This window comes from Choloepus didactylus, chromosome 2 (genome assembly GCF_015220235.1).
Source record: "Choloepus didactylus isolate mChoDid1 chromosome 2, mChoDid1.pri, whole genome shotgun sequence".
Taxonomy (NCBI): domain Eukaryota; kingdom Metazoa; phylum Chordata; class Mammalia; order Pilosa; family Megalonychidae; genus Choloepus; species Choloepus didactylus.
In genome coordinates this window covers 55,234,751-55,258,033 of record NC_051308.1, presented here as the reverse complement: position 1 = coordinate 55,258,033, position 23,283 = coordinate 55,234,751, and the positions used below count along the sequence as shown (strand labels likewise).

Sequence of the window (23,283 nt, the reverse complement as noted above, 5' to 3'; positions counted from 1 at the left end):
TGGCACATAAAGGGCCTTCAGGTCATGACTGTTATTATATTATTAATAAACACGGTTGCCACCATAGTATAACCTAGGCAAAAGTGCAGTAGGCATTGTGGAAAAAGTATGAATATTGAAGACAAGCAGAACTGATTTGGAATCCTAGCTTTATCTCATTCTAGCCAGGTGGCCTTGGACAAGTTACTAATCCTCTTTGCACCTCAGTTTCCTCATCTGTAAAATGGAGTTTTTGATACTCAGCTTCAGAGTTTGTTTTACAGACTAAATGGAGTGAGAGGTGTGTGCCAGCCAATATGGTTAAGTGCTCAATAAATGGGAGTTATTACTAAATTCACAATTCTATCAGTACATTTAACCAACCAAGTCTTCCCCTACATCAGTGGTTCTCAAACTATGTACATAAGAATCACCTAGGAGACTTGTTTGAAACGATATTTTCAGGCCCCATCCCCACAGAAATTCCACTTTCATCTGTTTGGGATGAGACCCAGGAATCTGCATGTATAACTAAATTCCAAGGTTATTATGTTTCTGGTAATCCATGAACCATACTGTGAGACACATTGCCCTATGGTCTCAGAGACTAAAATGAAAAAAAAAAATTCCATCACTAATATGCCTTAAAAATTCTATGGCATGCGAATATAAAATTAAAGAGATCCAAATATTGAATTGTTCTATTTTAAGGATGATTTTGTTTTTATCTACCTAAAGGTGCCAGAATCATCCTAAAGCAAAATTGTATCCTTTAACACACATGCTATGAATGAATGTGTGTAAACTTTTCTTCCTTGGAGTTGTCCTGATCCCTCACTAACAGAGGTATCTTTCCTCCTTTGGACCTGTAATATCTAATGGTCTCTCTTTGGAGTGTTGGCAGGCATTACCAAGTAAATGGTGTGCTTTAATTTTACATTTCATTTGTGTCTCCTTACCCCATCTGGATTTTAAGTCCAAAGGCAGTGACCAATGTCTTTTATTTTTCTGCATCCTCCACAAGTGTCCTGTAAATCCTTTGTACATGATATGTACTTCACAAATATATTTGAATGTATGTTGTAGACTAACACTCAATGATAAATTATTTACCCAGGAGTGGCTCAGAATTTCAGTCGTGAAGGGGTGAGCTCTTACTCTTCTCAACTTTGGAGTCAGACAGAACTGAATCCAGATCTCAGGCCTATGTAAGATCTGTAACCACCCTGAGTCTGTTTTCTCAAATGCAGAGCAAGAATGATACCTTGCCGAGTTGTGGGGATTAAGTAAGAGTGTTCACACGGTTCCTGGCAAAATGCCTCACATCTTGTTATAATCTTTAAATGTTATATGCTTGCTTTTATTACTCTAAGAGTACCACATGGAATAATAGATGGAACTGCCATAGAGATTTACCTTCAGAGGTTAAATAGTAAACAGCTGATTATTCTTTTGGAGCAAAGCTGGGATTCTTTCTTTCTTTCTTCCTTTCTTTTGTATGTTTTTAAGATCTAGCATTTTCAGCTTTAAGTAACAGATTGTCCAGAGGTTTGTATGGATTCCCTATAGAGCTGGAAAAGGACACAAAGCAGTCATTTTACAAGTCCCAGGCTTTCGCACAGAATAGTACAATCAGGGTTTAAGTATATCCTTTACAAACCCCCACTGTTCACAGCCATGATTACTTTTCTCCCATTTCTGAGGGTCGACAAGCATCCAGAATGAAGAATGTGTATCTACCTGAATGCACAGCTTTTCATACCACAGATAAAAGATTCAATAGTACAGGAGTGAGACAGACATTAGCATCTCCTGTGCAAGTCTTAAAGACGCTGTGAGGGAAATTATCCCAAGAATGGGAATCTGGGTTTTCTTATTCCTTTAAAACATTGTCAGTTATAGATCAAAGATGCTATGCTATGGAGGAAAAATATATAAAAAATATAAAATTTATGCATAAATACAGTAATTGAACTTTATTTCTAAAGGCAAAAAAATTGAAACTACGAGTCTAAGAATAAGGTGTATAGTAGTTAAATAAGCCATGATATATTCACTTGATATAATATTAAAGTCATTAAAAATGTTTACTTATACATATGGAAATATGTCTAACCTATAGAATAATGTATGGAAAAAGTAATAACATATGGAAAATACATTAATTTTAAATAAGACAGGATAAAATATACAATTCTATTTTTAGATTACAGTTCTATTTTTAAAAACTCCACTTGTTTAAAGAAAAGTATGGAAAGACTTCTCAAAAATGTGAACATTGTTTATGTTTGGACAGTGCTTATTTTCATCTTTTAACTTTCCTGAGTTTTTCAAATTTTATTTGAAGAATATATATTACTTTTATGAGGTTTCTGGATACTTAGCAGTGACAAGGATGGATGGTAACAAAAATTCAGATCTGTGTTTGCTCAGGGAAGAAAAGCCAATTTACACCAGCCATGAAATTGGTCTCACTATTGCTGTATTTTTGAAAATCCGTTCTGAAATTTTGCTGAGATATTTGTGAGCGAGTAGTGTCATCCACACATGTCCTTATCCCGAATTTGCCTTTTTTTACATAATTTAAAAAGGGACAAACTGGAAAAAAAAAATCCCTACAGATGGTTTAGAAAAACTCCCACATTCCCTACCTGATATTGCCACCTGCATTCTCTCCTGATAAAATAGCAAATATATTTTTAGCTGGGAAAATAAAATCTTAGGCTTCAACATAATATATGAAGTCATTTTGGGGGCCAAAAGGTTACACGTTAGATACTGACTGTGGACCCACTGAAAATGATGGGCCACAACCCAGAAAATCGATAGGTCTTTAGGAGCCCGGTGGTTTCTCCAACTCGGGCGTGATGTAGAGCCTTGCCAGTCCCTGTTGCCTCTTACAAAAGCCAATAATAAGCTTGAGTTTAGGTGGTGGGATTGTGATGTCATCACCAGTCCAGCCAATCTCCCTAGCGGACATTTGCATAGTTTACTCCTTCTGATCAAGGGAAACCGATTTCTTTTAAGGAGATCTTTGAGTGGAAGTGGAAATCTCCAACAAAACGAGAATAAAATGACATTAACAAAGGAATGTTTGTAATGATGTTAGTATCAAAATACAGTGATCAAAATTATTTTATCTAGTCCCTCTAGAGAGTACTTGTACCTTCCAAGCACTGTACTCAGTATGCTAAATCTTAAAATACCTCTCTGACAACTACCTACTCATTTGATATTTAAAATACTTCTTTGTCTTTAAGAATTCCTGCAGAGGACAAAACAGAATATTTTGAGATAATCTATAAGCCTCTTGCAAAAAGTGACTCCTGTTTCTGAGACTTAATTGCTTTTACAAAATGAAAAAAAATTTACCTTACACTGTTGATCTTGGCACCTTATCCTCTAAAATTAAGGCTTCATCAGTTTATCAAACTATGTGAACTGGCTTTTGACAGGGATCAGGATTCCATAACCTTGTTCTCTGTCTTCCTTGTTTACAGAAGTACTGGTTTGGGAGAGGGGAACTTTCATTAGCCTAACTTGGATCTCCATTCACAAAAAGCATTAAACTTTGTGGGATAATCCTCCCTTACTTATGTGGCCACAGGAGGTCTGGGCAAGTTTGTTAATGATTTCTTTCATTCAGGTTTACTGGGCATGTATTATGTGAGCACATTCTATCAAGTGAATATATTATGGGCTATGTGTTAAGCGTTTTCATATGCATTATCTAGTTTAATCCTCAGAAAAACTTGGGGGGGATAGGTATTATTAGCTCCCATTGATAGATAAGAAAGCCAAGGTTGAGAGAGGTTAAAACCATGTGGTTGTCTAACACAAGAAACAGAACCAGAATTCTTGCATGGATTTTTCTGACACCAAGACCAGTGTTCTTACCACTTCACCATGTTATTTGTGATTAAGTAGTTGTGCCAAAAACAGAATGGAAAATGCTGTTCTCACATGCTGAATATCATCTCTTGCATTGTAAATCTGCAAATTGTAGGTCACACAGGTCTCTACACAGACTTCCCACCCAAACATCTTTGACAGCAGCATATTTGTTCAATAGTATGACACTCAGTGAAAGTCAGCAATATGTGGGACACATTTGAACTCTCAAGGATAGAGCCATTAGAGTGGAATGTGGAACCCTTTTGAAGCTGGATGACATCTATGGTAATAGCTAGGTCCTCATTCTATGCCAGGCAATGTTCTAAGTGCTTTATATATATTACCCAACACCCTCTGAGGTAGGTACTGTTTTTTACCCCCCACTTCCCAAAGGAGGAAACTGGGGTCTAAAGAGATTAGATAACTTGTCCCCAGTCACATGGTTAGAGACAGAAGAGCCAGGATTTGTCCCCAAGAGCTGTGACCACAGAACCTGAACTCTAATCACTATGTTACACTGCCTGTCAAAAATGAAACATAAAGTATTAGCTGATTTCATGAAACATACCACAGACATTTTTGTTGGCGTGCAGCACACCTTGCTAGATATGACCACAAATTAGAAATTTGGTCATCATGCCATATGTGTATAAAATATGAAAATCAAACTTAAAGCCAAATTCAATGTAGTATAGAAATGAGGAATGGTTCAAAACGATAACTGTCTCTGTTTCCCTAAAAATTCACACCTAATCCCACCCATTTTCTTCAACTTACGGTCAGGGCATGAACATGTGTCAATTATGTGCTCACCAGTTGCTTGCTTGCTGCCCAAGACTAGCCCAGAGTCTGTGGGGCCCCTACACTTCTCTGGTGCAAGTCAGGCAGGAGGCATTAGACATCTCGCCTGACACGTGGCACCATGGGACTCTGCCTCCACTGATTCGAAGTCCTGCCACTGACTACAAGTCCTTGCCTTTTCCTCACCATAGAAAATGCTAAAGGCTCGTAGCTTTGTTTCCACATTGAGCGTGGTACTGGGGTGGGAGTGGTGGTTCTACATTCCTAACCCATCCTAAATTTCTATGTTCTAAAAATCGAGCTGCCAGGTTTAGAAGGTAGCTGCTTTACTGAAGTAAATTCTTAACAACTTAATTTCTCATAGGATACATATTAAGATGAGTGGTTGGAATGTGAAGAAGACAGAACTGAGAGCCAGGAAACAGACTAGCAGGACTGAAGTGAGGCTAGAATGGCATGGTGGAAGTGAAAGAGATAGTAAACTGTAAAAGTCCTTTATAGGATCACTGTGACTCAGAGACTGAGTGGTCCCTTCACCACAGTCCAGGCCAATGATTCTCAAATTTTAGTGTGCACCAGCGTCATATGGAGGCCTTGTTAAAGCAAATTTCTGAGCCCACTACTTCTGATTCAGTAGGTCTGAATGATCCCGGATAGTTTTCCTTTCCATCAAGTTTCCAGGTGATGCCGGTGCTGCGTCATTCAGGGGATCACTCCTAGAACCACTGGTCTAGACTGCTGGGTGGGCAAAGCCCACCTTACCACAATAGGCATGCAGTAGGCACTTAGATGGGGTCATTATTACTGGGTTCCATGTCGTGATAAGCTCAGCATTTGCTTTCTTCTGCCTCCAGGTTGCTAAGCACAGTTTGAGGTTTACGGTGGGGGGGAGCGGGGGTGGGTGGTGGGGGTGGAGAGATTCCTTTCCTACTCTTCCGAATATACCAACCTCCTACCATGAATAACCCTGTCTTATTTAAATGATGCTTCACGGTTTGCAAGGAACTCTCACGTACATTATTGTGTTTAAATATGAAGTGCTTTCCAATAGCTGAGCATAAAGATAAGCAATGAGTCATATGAGGTAAGTACTAAAGTGGGGGGAGGGGAAAAGGGGAAGAAGAACACTCTCTTCCCTTTGATTTGCAGCTCAAAATGTAAACATTACGTTTGTGACTCAGCCCAAGTACACTGGAGAGGATCAGTGACTCCCTCTTTGAAGGGACGTATATAATCCAACGTGCAAAGTTGCAGCAAAAAAAAGGCAGTGATGATATACATCCCTCTTGTGCCTCCTTCCCGCCAAATAAAACGAGTGGGTGGGGAAAATCCCGGGAGTGCCCTCACCAAGAGTGTCCCTCAAGCATCTGCTAAAATCGCCTCGCCTATCGCCCGCCGCCCCCGCCGCGACTCCGCAGCCGGCTTTCCGCAATGCTAAAACGCAGCAGCATCGCCCTCCAGACTTCTCCTGGGGGATCGCGCAGTGCAACCAATCCTAAGAAACGTCGCCGAGTAACGCCCCCTCAGCCCTTCGGGTTTCCCATTGGCTCGTTTCCGTTGTCACTCCCTCCTTGTCTCGCCTCCCCCCCCCCCCCCGTGGAGGCTGACGGAGGGGCGGGGTAGGTTGCGCGCGCTCGGCCGCGGGGCTCGGGCGCGGGCCCCAGCTTCGCAGCAGGCTTCCTAGGCGGGAGGGCGGGGGAGGGTCGGGGCGCGTTGCGGGCTCCGCGGCCCGCCCGGGCGGGGTGGGGGCGCGGGCGCGCGGCGGGGCCGGGGGCTTGCAGCCGGCTCGGAGAGCTGCGGACGAGGACCTGCCCGGCTCGCTGTTCCATGCCCTGCCTCGCCCAGCAGCCCGGCCCGCCAGGAGGGATGCGCTGTGCCGCGCAGCACCCCTCCGCCCTGCCCATGCCTGAAGCAGAAAGTTTGGGGGTCGGGGGCTATCTTGCCCCTCCCCCTCCAATGACTGCCCAAGGACTCCTGCTGCCCAGCCTCGACTGTGACCTGCCTGCTACTCCTCGGGTCGTAGTGAACTATTCCAAGCTGTAACCAAGGCTCCCCTTCCTCGCCCCTCCCACATCTTTTTTGATATATATTTTTTTAATTTAAGAAATTACACTCCCATCCACTCCCTTGCTAAATAATTAAACCCCCGGCCTCATTTCTGAGTGTAAGGGGGGTACGGTCCTTCCCCAAGCCGGCGCGCTGGAAGGACAGATTCCCCTTGCCGACCCACATACACCATGAAGAGGTGCAAATCCGACGAGCTTCAGCAACAACAGTGCGAGGAGGATGGAGCTGGGCTGGAAGATGCTGCTTGCCACCTGCCGGGCGCGGACCTCCGGCCTGGGGAGGGCACAGGTGCTAACTCTGCTGGCGGGCCAACTTCGGATGTGGGTGCTGCGGTGGCGCCCAACCCGGGTCCCCGAAGCAAGCCTCCTGATTTAAAGGTGAGCCCAGACCCTCCCCTGGCAAGCCCAAGTCAGCGACTGAGCTTTCCCCACCCTTCACAGAAGTGCTTTCACAGGCTAAAAGTGATGGGAGAGCAAGACGAAGGTCAGGGAGGATGAGCGGATGTTGGGTTAGAACCCTAGGCAGGACGTCAGGTACCATTTGTGCCTTTGTCTTTCAGCTACATTTCAGGCCTCTGTGTTCCCCATTATTCAGCAGACGTTTCTAGTGACTCATGCATCAGAGAAGATTGCTTGAATAATGTGTGTGAAGTGCTATTCGCAGACAAAGGGCTGGAGAAATCCAAGATGCTAACTAAAAAGTTGACATCACTTTCCCTCCTGTAGGATAGCAGTAGAAGAAAACTGCAGTGTGGAAGGCAAAGCAGGTGACCATCAGTTTCCAGTTGCTGCATTAGCTTCCTCCCTCTGGGATCTTTGAGGACCTTCCTGAAGCTCAGTTTTTCCATCTGTGAAAGGGGGCTGTGGATTTCTTGCCGTTAGGTGGAGCCAGAGGTTAAGCTAGTGCTTAGAGATCCCTGACTGCCGGTTGTACCAACCCCCAGGGTGGAGAACTGACAGGTGGCGCGAGTGGAGCTTGGGTTGGTTTGGGGCCTTGGTTCAAGTTGCACACATGCTGAGCTGGCAGCTAGAACCAGAACCCAAAGGAGCTTTCCTTTGCAGCTGGGAGTCGTTTATTTTCTGGACTGAGGTTGCTGAGACAATTGCAGAGCTATGAATATGTATATATTATTTAAAACAGCAACCAAAATAAATAATGCACCTTTGCTGGAGCAGCCACAGGGACTGCAGGCTTAGGCTTTTCAAGCCGGTTCAGGAAGGGGCTGAGAGAGATGTCAGCCCAAGGAAGGAACTTAGATGTCTTGGAGACTGATGCCTCAGAGAGATTTTCTCTGGAGGGGGTGCAGGGTCTGGGCTAGGGGAGGGAAAGGACTAGGTTACCTTAAATAAAGCCTGTATCCTATGGCAGCAGCCACTAAGGAGCTCTCCAGAATAAGCCAATGACATTCCTCGTTTGGCCTGAGCAGCTCAGAGTAAAGAAGCCACTGGGGCACAGGTGAGTCTGCTCTTACCTGTATATGTTACCTGTCTGTATTCCTTGGGGAGGGGCAAGGAGGGAGATAGCTAGCTTCTTGTTGTGTGTACTTTTTAAAAATTGTGCTAGTTATTCAAATCTGACCCCTGATTCTGCTGCTGCCTTTTTCAGAGGTTCGGGGCTAACCTTATGTCTAAAAGATGAGCTCTGTGGATACTGTCTGCACAGGACGCTTATGCTTTAGTCAGTCCCAAGGAGTCCTTGGTGTCTATCCCAGCTGTCACCCCTGAGTCCGCTCTGTCGGCAGGAGGTGCAGTTCCTGTGAGATGGTGAAGGGAACGGGGTACCTTGATGCGGCTGTGTGGAGGAGTCGAGCCTCCTGCTGCAGACTTCGCCCTCATTCTGGGCTGGTCTGAATGAGTCTGGTCAGCAAACACTGATTCCTTGACCAGATGGGAGTTTATGAGGTGCAACCTTGGGAACTTCCCTACTCTCCAGCTCATGTGTTGCAGGCCAAAGTGGACACTGCTGGCTCCGTTCCTTCTCCCACCCCTCACCCATCCCACCACTCCGTGTCACCTTCATAGGGGCAGTCGGGCTGTTCTTGGTATGGGACTGCAGTGTCTGTCTCTGTGGATAAGCTGCCTTTAGCAGCTTGTTCATCTCCACCCTCCTGTATCATCTCTTTCTTTTTCTATAGTGATACCCTCATTCTGGTCAGGGGCACATATAGCAGCAACTCTGCACTTGATATTACCTTCTCAATATTCCTGAACCAAAATTGGTATCATGTGTGAGAAAAAGAGCCACCTAGAGATAAAATAACTCTTGAGGTCGATTACAGCCTTTTGGACCCAGGCTGACAGCAAGGAGGAGAAAACAGCTCAGTGGGAGCATGGGAAACAAGCAGGGCCTTTTCCTGTTTATCTCTGTCAGCGTCATCACAACATGTTTACAGGCAGGGACGTCAGAACCAGGTGTGAACTTGGGGACCAGTGCAATCTGATTTGGAAAATCACTCAACTTTTCTGAACCTCTTTCTGGAGAAAGAGACTAGGAATATTGGAGTGTGTTCCAACTTGTTTCCCAGGCACAGTTTACCAACGATGGAAAAATTCCATCATTGGCTCTGGAACCAGGTAGAAGCTGACCAGTTGTAGATTTGATGGTGGTACCAGAAAGGGGCAAGTTTAATTTTTAACACCTCCCACTCCATATCTGTGTTTGGCCAAGGCAGAGCAGCGGTTCTGACTTGCTTCTGTTTTCATTCTAAACTCTGGAGATAAGTAACTTTCGGGCCCTTAGTCTCTGCTTCTGTTTTCTTGTGACAACTTCAGGCATTTTGATGGATTTAGTGTGTTGGAGGGGATCTTCTTTGGGAAAGGGGCAAAATATAAAAGGCTCTGTCTGAAGCATCTCCGTGGAGGTTATAGCGGTGAGGGAAGGAGAGAATTTCTTTTCTTTGCTTATGAGCTCTAGATAGTGCCTTAACTAGTGGCAGCCAGAGAGTTCAGGGGCTCCTGTGATCTTCCCTCCCGTGGTCCCTCATATGTGTGGAGCATCTTGCTCTGCACTGTAAATTTCTGCTGTGGTTGCCTGGAATCTGTGGCTATGGGGTAGGGAGGGACAGTGCAAAGTAAGAAAAATTGCTAAGGAGTAACTATTAAACTAGTTAAAGGAGCAGTTATAAAATGATAACTGAAAGATAATCTGAAAATGGACCTTGTCCCCCAGGAAGCTCAGGCAGATAATTTGGGGGCCTCCTAGGCTGCTCCACACATCTAATGTGACCTTCAGGGCAGATCTCAGCAGATAATCCTGTAATAGGAACCCAACAATTCCGAGTAACGTCCCCAGCCACTTGTGGCTTGGATTTCTATTTAACCATTCGTGTTCATTTCTCGATTCATTTGTGGTCATTATCTATTCCTCTGCTTACTACCAGATTCCATGCCTGGAGAAGATGCTAGAATTGCTGGCCACTGAGTGCTGGCTGACCAAAAGTACACCAGAATTCTCCGGCAGGAAAACTCAGCTCCATTGAGAGTGGGAAGGGGAAAGAGCTTAGGAAAAAAATGCATAAAGAGACATAGAGCACACATTCCTGTTGAAATACAGCATATGATAGATATTTTTGAGATCTGGGGTGAGTGGCTGAGTATAAGAGTAAGCTGGTTCTGTCCTGGTGGGTTTCAGAAGACAGCAAGCAGGGAAGGAAACTGCCAACCTTCCCATCTCTACCACCCCTCATGCAGCCTAATGAATTCAGCCTTTCCTAAAAGGAAGCGTCTGGGTGTACTGATCAGAGGCCTTCCCCTGGACTTCCCGCTGAGGTTCTCTATCCTCTCACAAAAGCACCTGATGAATGTTTTCCCCAGGGACTTCTGAACGGTAGTAATATTTTTCCCAAATTCCATTATTTCAGCCCTCGTTGTATTTTTGACTCAAGGCTCATTTGGTTCCAGCTCATGTTCTTCTATTCACACCATACACTGGTGTTCTTGCCTTCTTAGAGCAAAGAACAGGACAAGCCATTAGAAGCCAGGTAGCTGCGGGAAATTCACAACTGAATCCTGTGTGATTCTCCCTGCTGGCTCACAGCCTTTACCAATGAGTATAGGTGCCTCAGCTCCCATAAATGGCCTGTGCTTCTCCAGAGCCCACTGGAGAAGGGTTCTTGAAGTCAACAGATACTGAATGCCTTCAGCGGGAAAGGTACTATTTTAAATTGTGAATTGTGACATGCTTATTAAAGTTTCTGAAAAGATATATGCACAGTTTAAGTAATGGTAGCAAAACAGACACCCATCTACCACTCTCCAAGTTAAGAAACAGAACATTGACCTTTCCCAATGCTTGTTAGTTTTTCTCTGCTTTCTGTTTGTTTGTTTTATTTTATTTTAAGGCACAGGGTTTGGATAAAACTTCTGGTCTCAGTTCCTATACTTCTTAAGTGGGGAAGAAGACCAGCTGCTTCACAGGGGTGGAGGGTGGAACAAAGGCGTGTGTGTGGGCTCTGGGTCTTAAGGGCAGAGTTCTGCGAGTGTGGCTCTCTGTGGCCTTGTTGCCTCAAGAGGCTCCTAGTTCTGCTTCAGAAGTGGTATGTGCCTGTAATCTGGACGCCAGGATAGATTTCTTGGAGAAGTGGGGAGGAGACAGGGATAGAACTGAGGTAGACCTAAGAGCCTTAGGTATTCCTCAGAAATAGAAAATTAGTTCTTTGACAGTAGGCCCTGCCTTCGCCTCCAAGGAAACTCCCAGTCCAGCAAGCTGATATACTTGCAAGAAAATTGTCAAAGGAATACAAGTTTAACGATGCTTTGAGCATGTGATAGTGCCAGAAACATATGGGGTAATCAGGAAAGGTGCTCTGGAGGAGGTGGATTTAGAGCAAGGTATTAAAGAAAGGGTGGAGCATTAATTAGCAAACAAGAGGAGAAGGGCTTCCTAAATGGGGGAGCAAGATGGCAAGTTCATGTCTTTTGTAGGGACTCTGCCAAGCTGGTTTGACTGGAGTGGCAGCTGTTCTTGCAGCCCTGTAAAGTCAGGAAGGCCGAGGGTGGTAAAGAAGGCTGAGGATGCCTTTTTATCCCATCTTACCCTTATGAGAGGAGGACAGAGGGTCCGGAGGCCCAGGGTTGTTCCCCGGCTCCCAGTACCCATGGCAGCCATGTGTGTGGGCTCAGGAGGATCGTGACTGATGGGAAAAGCAGGTGGCAAACAAAACTCCCTGTTCTACTGTCACACATTGGGTTCTAGATGAATTCCCAGCTACCCTAGCTGTTCTTCTAGTGTGAACTGTCTTGCAGACTCAGGATCTGTGTATCTAATTGTGTCTTAACTGCCAAAGCCATTAACAAGAATTTCTCCCTTAACAAGGAATTGAAACATCTGACAGAACTTGAATTTGGAGTTGAAGTTTAAAAAAAGTATGGGTATCATAGAGTGGGGAAAAAGGCTCGGGGGAGGTTTCTCAGTAGTGGTTTTAGAGGCCAGTTCAAAACTTATCTCTATTTTTATCTCTCTTCTAAGAAATGGCATTCCCCTTGGAAATCCCCATAGACTAGGATGGTGCATTTTTGGAATGAGGTCATGGCTGGACAAGGTCCACCTTTATCAGCCAAACACTTAAGTCTCTCTTTGTGTTAATAAGTTAGAAGCAAAGTTGTTGAGGGATAGCAGATACGTTTTGTGATTATTGTAGAAAAACTATATCTGTCTTTCAAACCAAATGACTAAAGGCTTCCTTCTTCCAGCCAAGCTAACTTGGAGAAAAAAGCTGGGTGTGAGGACATGAGCCACCCCCACCCCCACCCCCACCGCCCTCCCTAAGCCATTTGTGAAAACAGTAAACAAGTTCAGGCTCTTTGGTCTGTGTCCATCTCATTCCAAGCCAGCTCAATCTTGGCAGTTACTAAGATGGTAGATGGAACCGAGGGTTTAAGCCACAGCAAGAGAGATCTGGGTTAGACACAAGAAAAAGCTGCCTGCATGCCTGAGCCTTTTGAATCTTTGAAAATGATGAAATCTTTGGAAAAGATGAAATCTTTGGAAAAGCTAGTTGTCTGAGGATTAAATCATTTTTTTAAATGGTCGTGTAGGCTTGGATGGCTTCCACTCAGAAAGTAAATGAACAAATGATGAAATAAAAATCACCATGTGTGTGTTAAGGTCTCTGCTGGGTCATGTTAGGGACATGGAGGTTTCGAGACCTGGCTTCTTCCTTCTGATCACTCATGTTCTCACTGAGGAATCAGTCTATAAGCAGGTGAAAAGTTGGATAAGTTTGAGAGAGCTCTAGAAGCAATGTGACAAGGCAGTACACGACTAATTGCAGAATGAGTGGTGCAGATAATGAGCTCTCTCAGAGTTGAGAGCTGGGGGAGATCACTGCAGACTGGTGTGATCAGAGAGAGGGCTTTATGGAGGAGGGAGGCGATGAAGGATGGGTAGGACGGGAAGAGGCAGAGAGAGGGCACACCATGCAGGTAGCTTTAATAAAAACCTTCTTTGCCAGTGTTGGGTTGAGTCTGCCTAAAGACCCGGTGGACAAGGTGACCTTTCATCTTTCACCTGTCTTAACATTGGCCGCAGGCTGAGTTCTGTTAAACAATAATGGGCCAAGAAGTTAAAATAAAATTTGGGAAGGGAAATCATTTGCCCCTGAGTTGAAATCTGTTTTTTAATGTCAACTGTGATGCTTTGGAAGAAAAAATGATTCCAAAAATCTTTCATCACCGTGTTTCCAATGGAAACCCCAAATGGGCCTGAACAGTTGCAGCTGTTGTCTCTTCTCTATCATTGTGGTTGTTGGCACCAAACCTGGGGTGAGGGTTCCTCTCCTGCTCCCCCCCGGCCCTCCACTCAGAGCTTCTTATGGCCGAGGGAAGACTTCCTCAATCCACTTTGTATCCTGAGAGCAAGACTTGGGGTTTTTACAGCGGTTAGCTCTCTACTGCCAGCCCTGTTTCCATAGAGACCCTATAAATAGAGGAACGTTGGTGACCAGTCACCCCGTTGAACCTTCACAGCCGAACCTTTGGTGAGGCCAAGGGAGTTTCAAACTCAGGCAGGAGAAAGGCATACATAGTCAGCTGCGGGTGGGCCAATGGCTATAGGTTAGTGTGACTTTACAGTCCTTTCAGTCTTTCTGGGAGTTGCTGAGAACACAGGGACCTGTGGGTATTAGAAGCCACTTTCAGCCGTTTTCTAACCAGATGGCATCAAAGGCACGGTACCCCAAGGCGTTTTAGTTTTGGCCTCATGCAGCTGTGTTTGCAGAATTTGGAGCAAACTTCCCCTTTGGGGGACCCACACCCAGGGAGGAAAACAGATGAAGCCCAACTGTTCAGAGACCACAGCCTTCTCAGGAAAGATATTTCAGAAGGCATCTAGTCCATACTTTGTTCCTGAATGGATGATGGTGCCCAAAGGCAATGGAGCTCTTCCAGCCCTTAGAGATAGTTCCAGAGGAGGAGACAGCAAACCTCCGTCCCTCACTTCTGCAGGCCTGGGCACCTACCCCCGGGAAGCTCCCCTTTCCTGGCCTCTGGGGAGTTCCAGGGATGGCTGTCCTTGCTCTGTTCTCGGGGGCCATGAGAGCTCTGTTTGGGCCCTGACTCTAACTTGAAAACACCGCTGCTCTCTCTTCCTAGTACATGGCTTAGCTTGGCCACCAAAATGGTTTCTGCCAGCTGGGGAAAAGAGAAAGTCAATGTGGAAAAGCAAGTGACATTTAGTAGTTGGAACCTGTTAATCAGAGCAGGTGGTGCTTTCTGCAGCGTGGGCGGCTAAGTTCCCTCAAGCTAGTCACCATGGTTTTCCTCACTTCCAAAACTTGTAGCTGGTTTTGTGTATGTGCTGTTTTTTTTTTTTTTTTTTTTTTTTAAACCCTCACCATGTTGCATCAAAACTTCTTAGCCATCTCCTTCTTAGCTATGCTCCGGACATGCAGAAGCAGCCCGGCCCCAGTGTGTCAGTCTCTTCTGTCCCTGGTTCATCTTCTAAGCAAGGAAAAACCCCTTCGTTTGGAGTGTGCCAACCCCTTTATTCTTTGACTTCTTTTTTTGTTTTGTTTTTTTGTTTGTTTGTTTTATCTTGTGCATCCTGTGAACTTTAGCAGACTCCTGGGTGCTCCTGGGGAGGAGCTCCTGTGGTCACACAGCCACTGTCCCTGACTTTCCTTCAACATAGAACAGACAGGGAGGTGGGAAATGAAGACCCACAGCAGGTAAGGGTCTTGCCCAAGTCCCACGCACATGGGCAGATCCACGACTGCAGTTCAGGGAACCTGACTCTCCCAGACCCAGTTTGGCCACCAACAATTTTTTTTTATATATGTATATATGTATTTTTTTCTATTAAAGAAGTTTAGATTTACAGAAAAATCATGCAGAAAAGAGAGTCCCCATGTTACTGCTCCCCATTATTAATATTTGCATTAGTTTGGTACCTTTGTTAGAACTGATTAAAGAATATTATTACAATTGTACTACTAACTATAGTCCATGGTTTACATTAGGTTCATGGTGCTGTACAGTCCGTGCCTGTTTGTTTTTTTTTTTATTCTAGTTTTCTTATTTTTATTTTCCTTTTAACTACATTCTTTTTTGTTTTGATACTATTCTGGGACAAATGTAAATACTATATCTAGTATAGTCTTGGAGTCAGTATGTGGACCAGAGAAATTCAATTAGACTAGAAGTTAGGGATCCATCTGTGTAGCTTGGATGGTCCACTTAACTGCTGTGCTTCAGTTTCTGCATCTGTAAAATGGACTATGGATGCTATGATCTGTCACATCCTTCCTAAGATTAGGCAAGAGTCAGGCTGGAGTGACAGCATACATTGAAAAATGCTGTTGTATAATTTTTTAATCATTTTTTTAGTGTGGAATATAACATATACATATAGAAGTGACAGCTTTCCAAGTGCAATCCAACAAAAAGTTAGAGGGCAAATTTCAAAGAATGTTATGGGTTACAGTGCCACAGTTTCAGTTATTTCCTTATTGTGAAATATAACATATGCAAAAAGGTAATATCTTTAAAAGTATGATTTAACAAGTGGTTATATGGAAAATTTCCAAAAATATTATGAGTTACAATACCATAGTTTCGGTTATTTCCTTATTGCTGAAGATGGGGAAAGTGGTTGAACTAGAGGAAGATGGAATTTAGCAAAGGATTGTGAATGCTGAATCTATTAGGTATTCCTTCTTCTTCTTAGTCCTTAGGGTATTAGAATAGCTAGAAGGAAGGAATTGAAATGGTAGAACTGTAATCCTTAGCATCCTTTGAAATTTGCTCTATAGCTACTTGTTAATTTTTAAAATAAATTAATTGACCAAGGATTTTAGGATCCCTGGCAATATGGCAGACAGTAGTGGTGGCTGTACCTCTCCCCAGCACGTCCCCTGATTTCTAGGGGTGAGGGAGAGGAAATGCCTCAGGGCTCCAGGACCTCCGGTGCAGGCTTTCTGAGGGCTAACTCTTTTTACCTGAGTGGATGTAGAAGAGCCTCTGCGCTGGACAGAAGCCAGTTTAGGATTGAGGGGGTGGGCAGGTAGGGACCTGGAATAGGATGCTAGAAAGACAGTTTGTAACAGATAATGTGACCATTTGGCAGAAGCAGCTGGGCAAATGCCAGAGCCGGCAGGCCCCATCCCTGGTGCCTGGAGGGAGGTCCTGTGTTAGCAGGAGGGAGGTCTCCTGGCTTGTCCCTGGTCTGGAGGCCACAGGAGCTGGCCAGCTCCAGGTCCGAAGAGGAGCCTGCGCCCAAGTCTGGCCTGCCTTGGACGCCTTGGTGCCACCCAGAGCAGATTCAGGGGGGGCCTGGTGGCCCTGCCTCAGGCTGGCCCCGAGGGGACGAGAACTCCCGTGGGAGGACCCAGGCCTGTGGAATCCAACATCTCCTGGGCAGCCACAGAATTAAATTCTTTGGGGAGGAATGGTGGTACCCTTCATTTCCTCATCTCAAAGTGGAATTGTTGCTGTTGTTCTATTGTTAGTGTCTGGGAAAACCAAGTGAGATAATGCAGGAGAAAAAGCACCTTGAAGATTACAAACCATGAGTTCACCGTTAGTTTACATGGTTTGTAAAATGGTGGTGCAAGGGCCCTGCCTCCTTTTGAGGATGGCGAGAAGATGCAAATGAAGTGAGGAAAGGAAATCCTAAATTTTTCTACAAACACACGGTGCAGTAGTTACATCCAGATGTAAGTACAGCTGCCTCCACAAACTGTCAATGCTTAGGTGTAAAGTACCAGTGAGAGCCGGGTAAGGCAATTTAGAAGATGTAAGGATTGCTTTTCCTTGGTTTTTGCATGGTCTGCATTTTCTGCTCTGAAACAGCATTTTTAGAAAAGAAGAACATCCCATATTTGTCATTTTGGGGAATGTCTTTAAAAATGACTGAGGTTGCCTCATGAGATTATGGGTGAGGACCTGCAAAGGCTCATTGAGCCCCAAATTGCTGGGTTCTGTGTCCTGCTGTCTCCTCCCAACCACTCCGATTCTCTGTGGAGGACTTGGCCTGGCCCGATAAGCCTTCCTCCTGACAGAGCAGCTGCCTGGAATTATACCACACACTGCCCTGTGTTGGCCAGGCCATCCAGCCGCCTCTATCTGAGCAGCCCTACCTGAGGAGCACATGGAGACTCTCAGTGACAGAGCTAAGAGGGAAGCCTGGGGCCAGGGCAGTGCTAGGTTCCAGGGCCTCTTTTGTTTATTCCAATCTGAGAAGAAGGACCCTCATTGGGGTAGTTGGTTTTGATATGTATGATATTCACATCACCAACTGTACCACAAGCTATGCCCCTAGAAGTCAAGTTTTTTTTATTGCCAACTGTATCACTAATGAGATTGGCTATAAATAATAGAAAATCATACTAGAGTTGTATAGAGAAAGATAGGTCCATTTATTTCCTGCAACAAGAATCACAGGTAGATAGTCCTCAACTGTTGGGTTGGCTTCATAGGGACATTAACTTTCTAGACCTTTCTCATGGGGCTCCACCATCTGTGAGAAGGTCTTTGTTATTGGGCCAGTCACCTCATGGTTGCAAAATGGCACTTGCATCTCCAGACATTACTGCCACGTTTCAGATGGGAAGGACCAGTACCATTATCAAGAAAGCAAAAGTATTCCCAGAAACCCTCACCTTGCTTTTCATTGGCCAAAATTATATCCCATGGCTTCTCCTAGCCTCAGGGGAGTCTGATGAAGCAGGAGTTTTCAGCAAGGTGCGTTAGGCTTTGCTTGCAGTTTGGTTAGTAAGAAAAAAAGGGGAATAGATACTGCATATGCAATTAGCAGTGTCTACTACAAAAACATAAATTGCATGACCTGATTTTCCCAGGGAGTGTCGCAGTGAAGCATCTTTGGAAGTGGATGCCTGGTGGTCTGAAAGGGCCAGTGCAGCTTGAAGGGGGGCTTAACTCAGAAGGAGGAGGGGCTATGGGGGGAATCAGTCCAGGAGGATACGACCCAGTGAGCCAGGTGCTCCTATGTGGCCACTGAGCCTCAGGCTGTAGGCATAAGAGCATCATTCTTAGTTACCCCAAACCCATGTGTTGATTTGTAATGTCCCATGGGGAACCATCAGGGTACATTCCTATGGGAATGAAAAGGGTAGGTCTACAAGGTGACCTTTTAGGTGTGATTTCCAGATTCAGGTGGCTGTAGTAGCTATGCTGGTCTCCCAAGAACAGATGTGCCCCACCCCACCTCCATTCCCCAACCAACCAGGCATTCAAGAGCTTTCCACTCACCAATATTCTTCATGTATTCCCCTTAAGAAAATCCAGCAGCTCTCAGAGGGCTCCATGTTTGGCCACGGCCTGAAGCACCTGTTCCACAGCCGCCGCAGGTCCCGGGAGAGGGAGCACCAGGCGTCTCAGGATTCCCAGCAGCAGCAGCAGCAGGGCATGTCCGACCATGACTCTCCGGACGAGAAAGAGCGCTCCCCGGAGATGCACCGTGTGTCCTACGCCATGTCCCTGCACGACCTGCCCGCACGGCCCACAGCCTTCAACCGCGTGCTGCAGCAGATCCGCTCCCGGCCCTCCATCAAGAGGGGCGCCAGCCTGCACAGCAGCGGCGGGGGAGGCAGCAGCGGGGGCAGCAGCAGGCGCACCAAGAGCGGCTCCCTGGAGCCCCAGCGCGGCAGCCCCCACCTGCTGCGCAAGGCCCCCCAGGACAGCAGCCTGGCCGCCATCCTGCACCAGCACCAGTGCCGCCCCCGCTCCTCCTCCACCACGGACACGGCCCTGCTGCTGGCCGACGGCAGCAGTGTGTACCTCTTGGCCGAGGAGGCCGAGGGCCTCGGGGACAAGGTGAGGCGAGGCGGGCTAGGGCAGGGCGAGGGCAGGGCCTTCAGGGCCGTGGGTTGGGGGTGGAGTGGGGTGGGGAGGGGGCAGGATGAGGGAGGGGAGCGGGGAGGCTACTCAGAGGCTTGAGCCATCTGCCGAGGGGCCTGCAGGCCTGGGGGCCTGAGCTGGGCCCTCCCGGTGGGGGAGATGCTATGCTGCTTGCAGGGTTATCTGCCCTGGTTGAAGGAGTCCAAGGTATGACTAAGCCAAAAGCAAGAGATAATTCCAAAAATGGCTGTTTAGTTTCTTGGCAGGTACAGGTTTGTTTTTCAAAATTTACTTTGCTCAGGCTGATACTAATTTTGGTTTGTTATCTTTGAACATGCTATCAAGAGGCAGTGACTCTAGGGGGTAAGAGTGCAGACTAGAACCAATCCTGGTTCTGCTATTTCCTAGATAGCTAAACTGTAGTCACTTAACCTCTTTTTACCTCAGTTTCCGCAGCTGAAAATTGGGATAATAAAAGTAGGATTGTTGTAGGATTAAATGAGTTAATATATGTAAAATACTCAAAACAGAGCCTGGCACAGTATTGTTTTTAGTATTTTTGCCAACCAAAGAATCTAGGGGAGACATCTATGAAGGGTTGTTGGTGAGGAGAAAAGCTAGTTTGGCACTTCATGAATTTATATATTCATTCTTTTCTTCCAAAGCAAATAGTGTGTACTTATTCTATGCAACAAGAATGAATAAGCTGAAAAAGCCGAGTTGCTCTCCGCAGAGAGCTCACAGTCTACAAGGGGAGGCAGACAGGTGAACGGGGAGCACGGCTATGATAGACGCTGTGGGAACTTGGAGAGACTGTGTAGCCCAGAATAAGGTCCCAGCATGTTCAGAATGAGGAAAAAGGAAACTTGGTGAAGACCTTTGGGAGGAAACCATTCAGCTGAATTTTGAAGGTGTATAGTTTAGCCGGGGAGGAACCGAGTCCATGTACAACATGTACGAAAGCAAGCGAGCTGGCACTGGGGGCCTCTGGAGGTTCATTGTGGTCAGAGCATACAGCCCTCTGGGGACTGACAGGTAGGCAGGGGCTCTGTTGTGTTGTATCTGGGGCACGAAAGGCTCTGTCAATGTTTTATCTGGGGCAGTGCAAAACTATTGAAGGGTCTTAGGTGGGAAACTGGCAGGAGAAGGTCCCCCTTGGTCTCAGTGTAGAGATCTCAGTGTAGACAGTGGAAGCAGGGATAGGACTGGAGTCAAGGAAACCATTTTAAGGGCTATTGCAGCAGTGAGGATGAGAAGAAGGGGACAAATTCAGAAGACATTTGGAAATTATAATCGATGGTACTAGGTGAATGTAATTAATGCCAGTGAATCATACACTTAAAAATGGTTAAATGGTAAATTTTCTTATATATATGTTATCACAATTAAATTAAAAACAGCACTAGGTGAGAAATTAGATAGGAATACAGAGGAAGGGAAGGGAGTAAAGAATAAATTTTAGGGTTTCTGGCTTTACAACTTTAGGGATAGGGACATAACTTTGATTAAGGAAACATGGAAGAAGGAACAAGTTTTGGGGCAAAACTGATGAGTTCAGTTTTGGACATGTTGAGTTCCAGGGCCTTTGGGAGGTGTCCAGCTGGAAAGAACCAGTTGGCATTTGGCTTTATGGGGCAGAAGTCTGGGCTGGGGCTGGAGCTTTGGGAGTCAGCTTTGAGGTTGGAATCATGGGTGTGAATGAGACCTTCTGTCGGGTGAGAAGAAGGTCAAGGACAGATCCAACATCTGAGGGACACTCCAAGCACAAGGGGCCTGAGAGGGAGCAGCCAGGGAAATAGGAGTAAGCTTGTAGAAAGATGACCCTGAATAAAAAGGAGAAAGGAGTTTCAAGAAGGGAAAAGTAGTAAACAGCATGAAACACATTAGAAATGACAGGTAAGATCTGGATTTGGAAATGAACATAGACAATGTCAAGCAGTGGGGGTCAGTCAGCTCTTAATGAGCAAGCCCTCCATGTGGTACAGCAGTCAGGCCTACCTCTCCAAGGTGAGTCACTGAATACATTCTAAAAATTAAATTTAAACAGAACCATCAAGCAAGAGTCTCTGGTCCTGCAGCTATTATATGAGGAGAGAAAATGTGAGCCCTGTGGCCACCAGTTGCCCAGAGGCTCCCGTGAAGATCCCCAGCTGTCTGAGCAGATGGAGGGAGTGGGCTGTGCATGCCCCGGGGAAGGGGGCAGTGGGGTGTTGATGTTCGCCCACTGGGAATGTAGAAGGCCAGGGGGCTGTGGGGGCAGGTGCATGGCTGGTGAGCGCCTCCCGGGGCTTTTCCAGGTGCTCCTCTTTGATTTCCCTGTGTCCCGGAGATAGCCAGAGGGCAGGCAGGGGTCTCTGCGCTGCATGTAGAAGACCAGGCCTTGAGACTCTCAGGGGAACTGACTGGGGGGTGATTCCCTGGGTTCAGAGTGGTGATGGGGAAAACAGTTGCTACTGTGTCTGTTTTATAGCCTTATTTAGAACTTTGAGCTTTCCAAAATCTTGTCACATGCAATCCCGGTTAATCTTAACATCCCTATGAAGTAGGTAGAGCAGGTATTGCTTCCATCTTACAGACGAATAGATTAAGGCCTAGTGGATTTAAGGCTGCTTGCATGAGCCAGCTAATTAATGGCAGAGAGGAGGCTAGATCCTGAATTTTTAGGCTCTCCACGAGATCAAACTGAGATCTGAAGTTACTAAAATCCCTGGGGACCATTTGATACAACATCCATAGGGAGAAGGTTTGCCTCAGCCCAAGGAGAGGGTGAATTTATCTCTTGGTTGGCATTTCCCCTTTGATTATGTGACTTTTCTGATCTGGAAAAGGATGGGCATGGGCTTGGGGTTGTGAGAAGAGGGAGGGGCTTCTCCAAAACCATAGGAAAGGGTGTTACGGCCATCGACAGCCCTGCTCCACCAGCCGACTCTCCCAGACCCGAGGCCATTGGTTGATGTGGGAACCCGTGGTGGTTCTGCCCCTGGTCTCTGGGCATGAATGGGAGGTATTCTTCTCTCTAGTAAACACAACCCCACATGCTTTCTGCAAGCTTCCTGGCTATTACTAGCATCTATTTTTAATTCATAAGCCTCCCCCACTCCCCACACCCTTCTCTATTGTTTGGAGCTCACCAGCTGACATTTGGACCGGAGCAAACCCAGTCAGGGGTTGAGTTATTGGAACACCCTGGAGGCAGCTAAAGTTCCTCAGCTGTCCTGGAGAGGCTCATCCAGCCCCCACCCTAAGAAAGGAGGGGACCCTGAACCCTAGGAAGAACAGGGGTATGACTGGGGACAGTCTAAGGATGCAGGCTCAGCCTTGGCAATGATGGTTTGGTCACCACTTACTCCCTACAGATCCAGTTAACTGTCTTCAAGGTTGTACCTTAAATTATTTCCCTACATAAACAAATTATCATCTCAGCCCTGCCGTTCTGCTTTCTACTATTTGTGTGACACTGAACAAGGTAACCACCCTCTCTGACTTACATCTGTAAAATAGGAAAAAAAAAAAAATGTCATCATTTGTTGGGGCCTTGGGCATTGGCAGGTGCATAAAGAATGCAGGTGACATCTGGGTTCCGCCTCTCTCTGTTGCCTCAGCCTCTGGGAAACACAGGCCCTGGAGGCTGTAACAAGAATGGTTGTATGTGCAGTGGAAATGGAGTTGGGTCATCACCACCACTCCTTTTTTTTCTTTGCTGAACAGCAGTTCCTGATAAAAACGTGTATCCTCTCAGGAATATCTAGCATTTCTTCCCTCCTTCCTTATCACTTGCTCCCAAACTTTCAGGGAGTGGATTAGCCCCTGCAGGTGTCAGGAATTTGTACTCCCTTACCCTCATCTCTTCCATGTTTGCCTTGGTCATTACTTCCCTCTCTGCCTTGTTCAAACCTCTTCCTAGTTGCAACGTTTTCTACCCAGCCTTACCCGCCCTGGGCTTGTGCAAGTGCATCCAATGGGAGGGGGATAGTGCTGGAGCGCAGGGTTTACAGCCCCTGACTTGCGCTGGCTGCCACTGCCTCTTCTGAGCAGGGTGGCTGATCCCCTCTGAGGCCGAGGAGGACCAGGGGGCAGGAGGAAGAGCTCACAGAAGGTGCCTGGGCGGCCTTAGGAGAGCAGCCTGGAGGCACTCAGTGGCAGGAGGGCTTCTACTGGCAGGCCAGTCCGCTGCCCCTTGGCTTTGGGAGCGGAGTGGGTGCGAGGTGCACAGTCTCCCCAGTGGCGCTGCGGAGTAGGCGGAGAGATG

At 46.2% G+C, this 23,283-nt stretch overlaps 1 protein-coding gene across 2 annotated transcripts in view; it reads left to right on the top strand.

The window, feature by feature from the left end:
• Positions 1 to 6,420: 6,420 nt before the first annotated feature.
• Positions 6,421 to 23,283, top strand: part of TMCC2 (transmembrane and coiled-coil domain family 2) — a 33,724-nt gene continuing 16,861 nt past the window's right edge. The window contains exons 1-2 of one of the 2 annotated variants that reach the window (XM_037824914.1): positions 6,421 to 7,118; positions 18,474 to 19,010. In XM_037824914.1, coding sequence (XP_037680842.1) covers positions 6,912 to 7,118; positions 18,474 to 19,010 — 744 coding nt within the window. In that variant the 5' untranslated portion in view covers positions 6,421 to 6,911. Of the gene's footprint in view, positions 7,119 to 8,061; positions 8,197 to 18,473; positions 19,011 to 23,283 lie in introns of those variants that run through there. The other variant, XM_037824915.1, reaches the window with a different exon arrangement.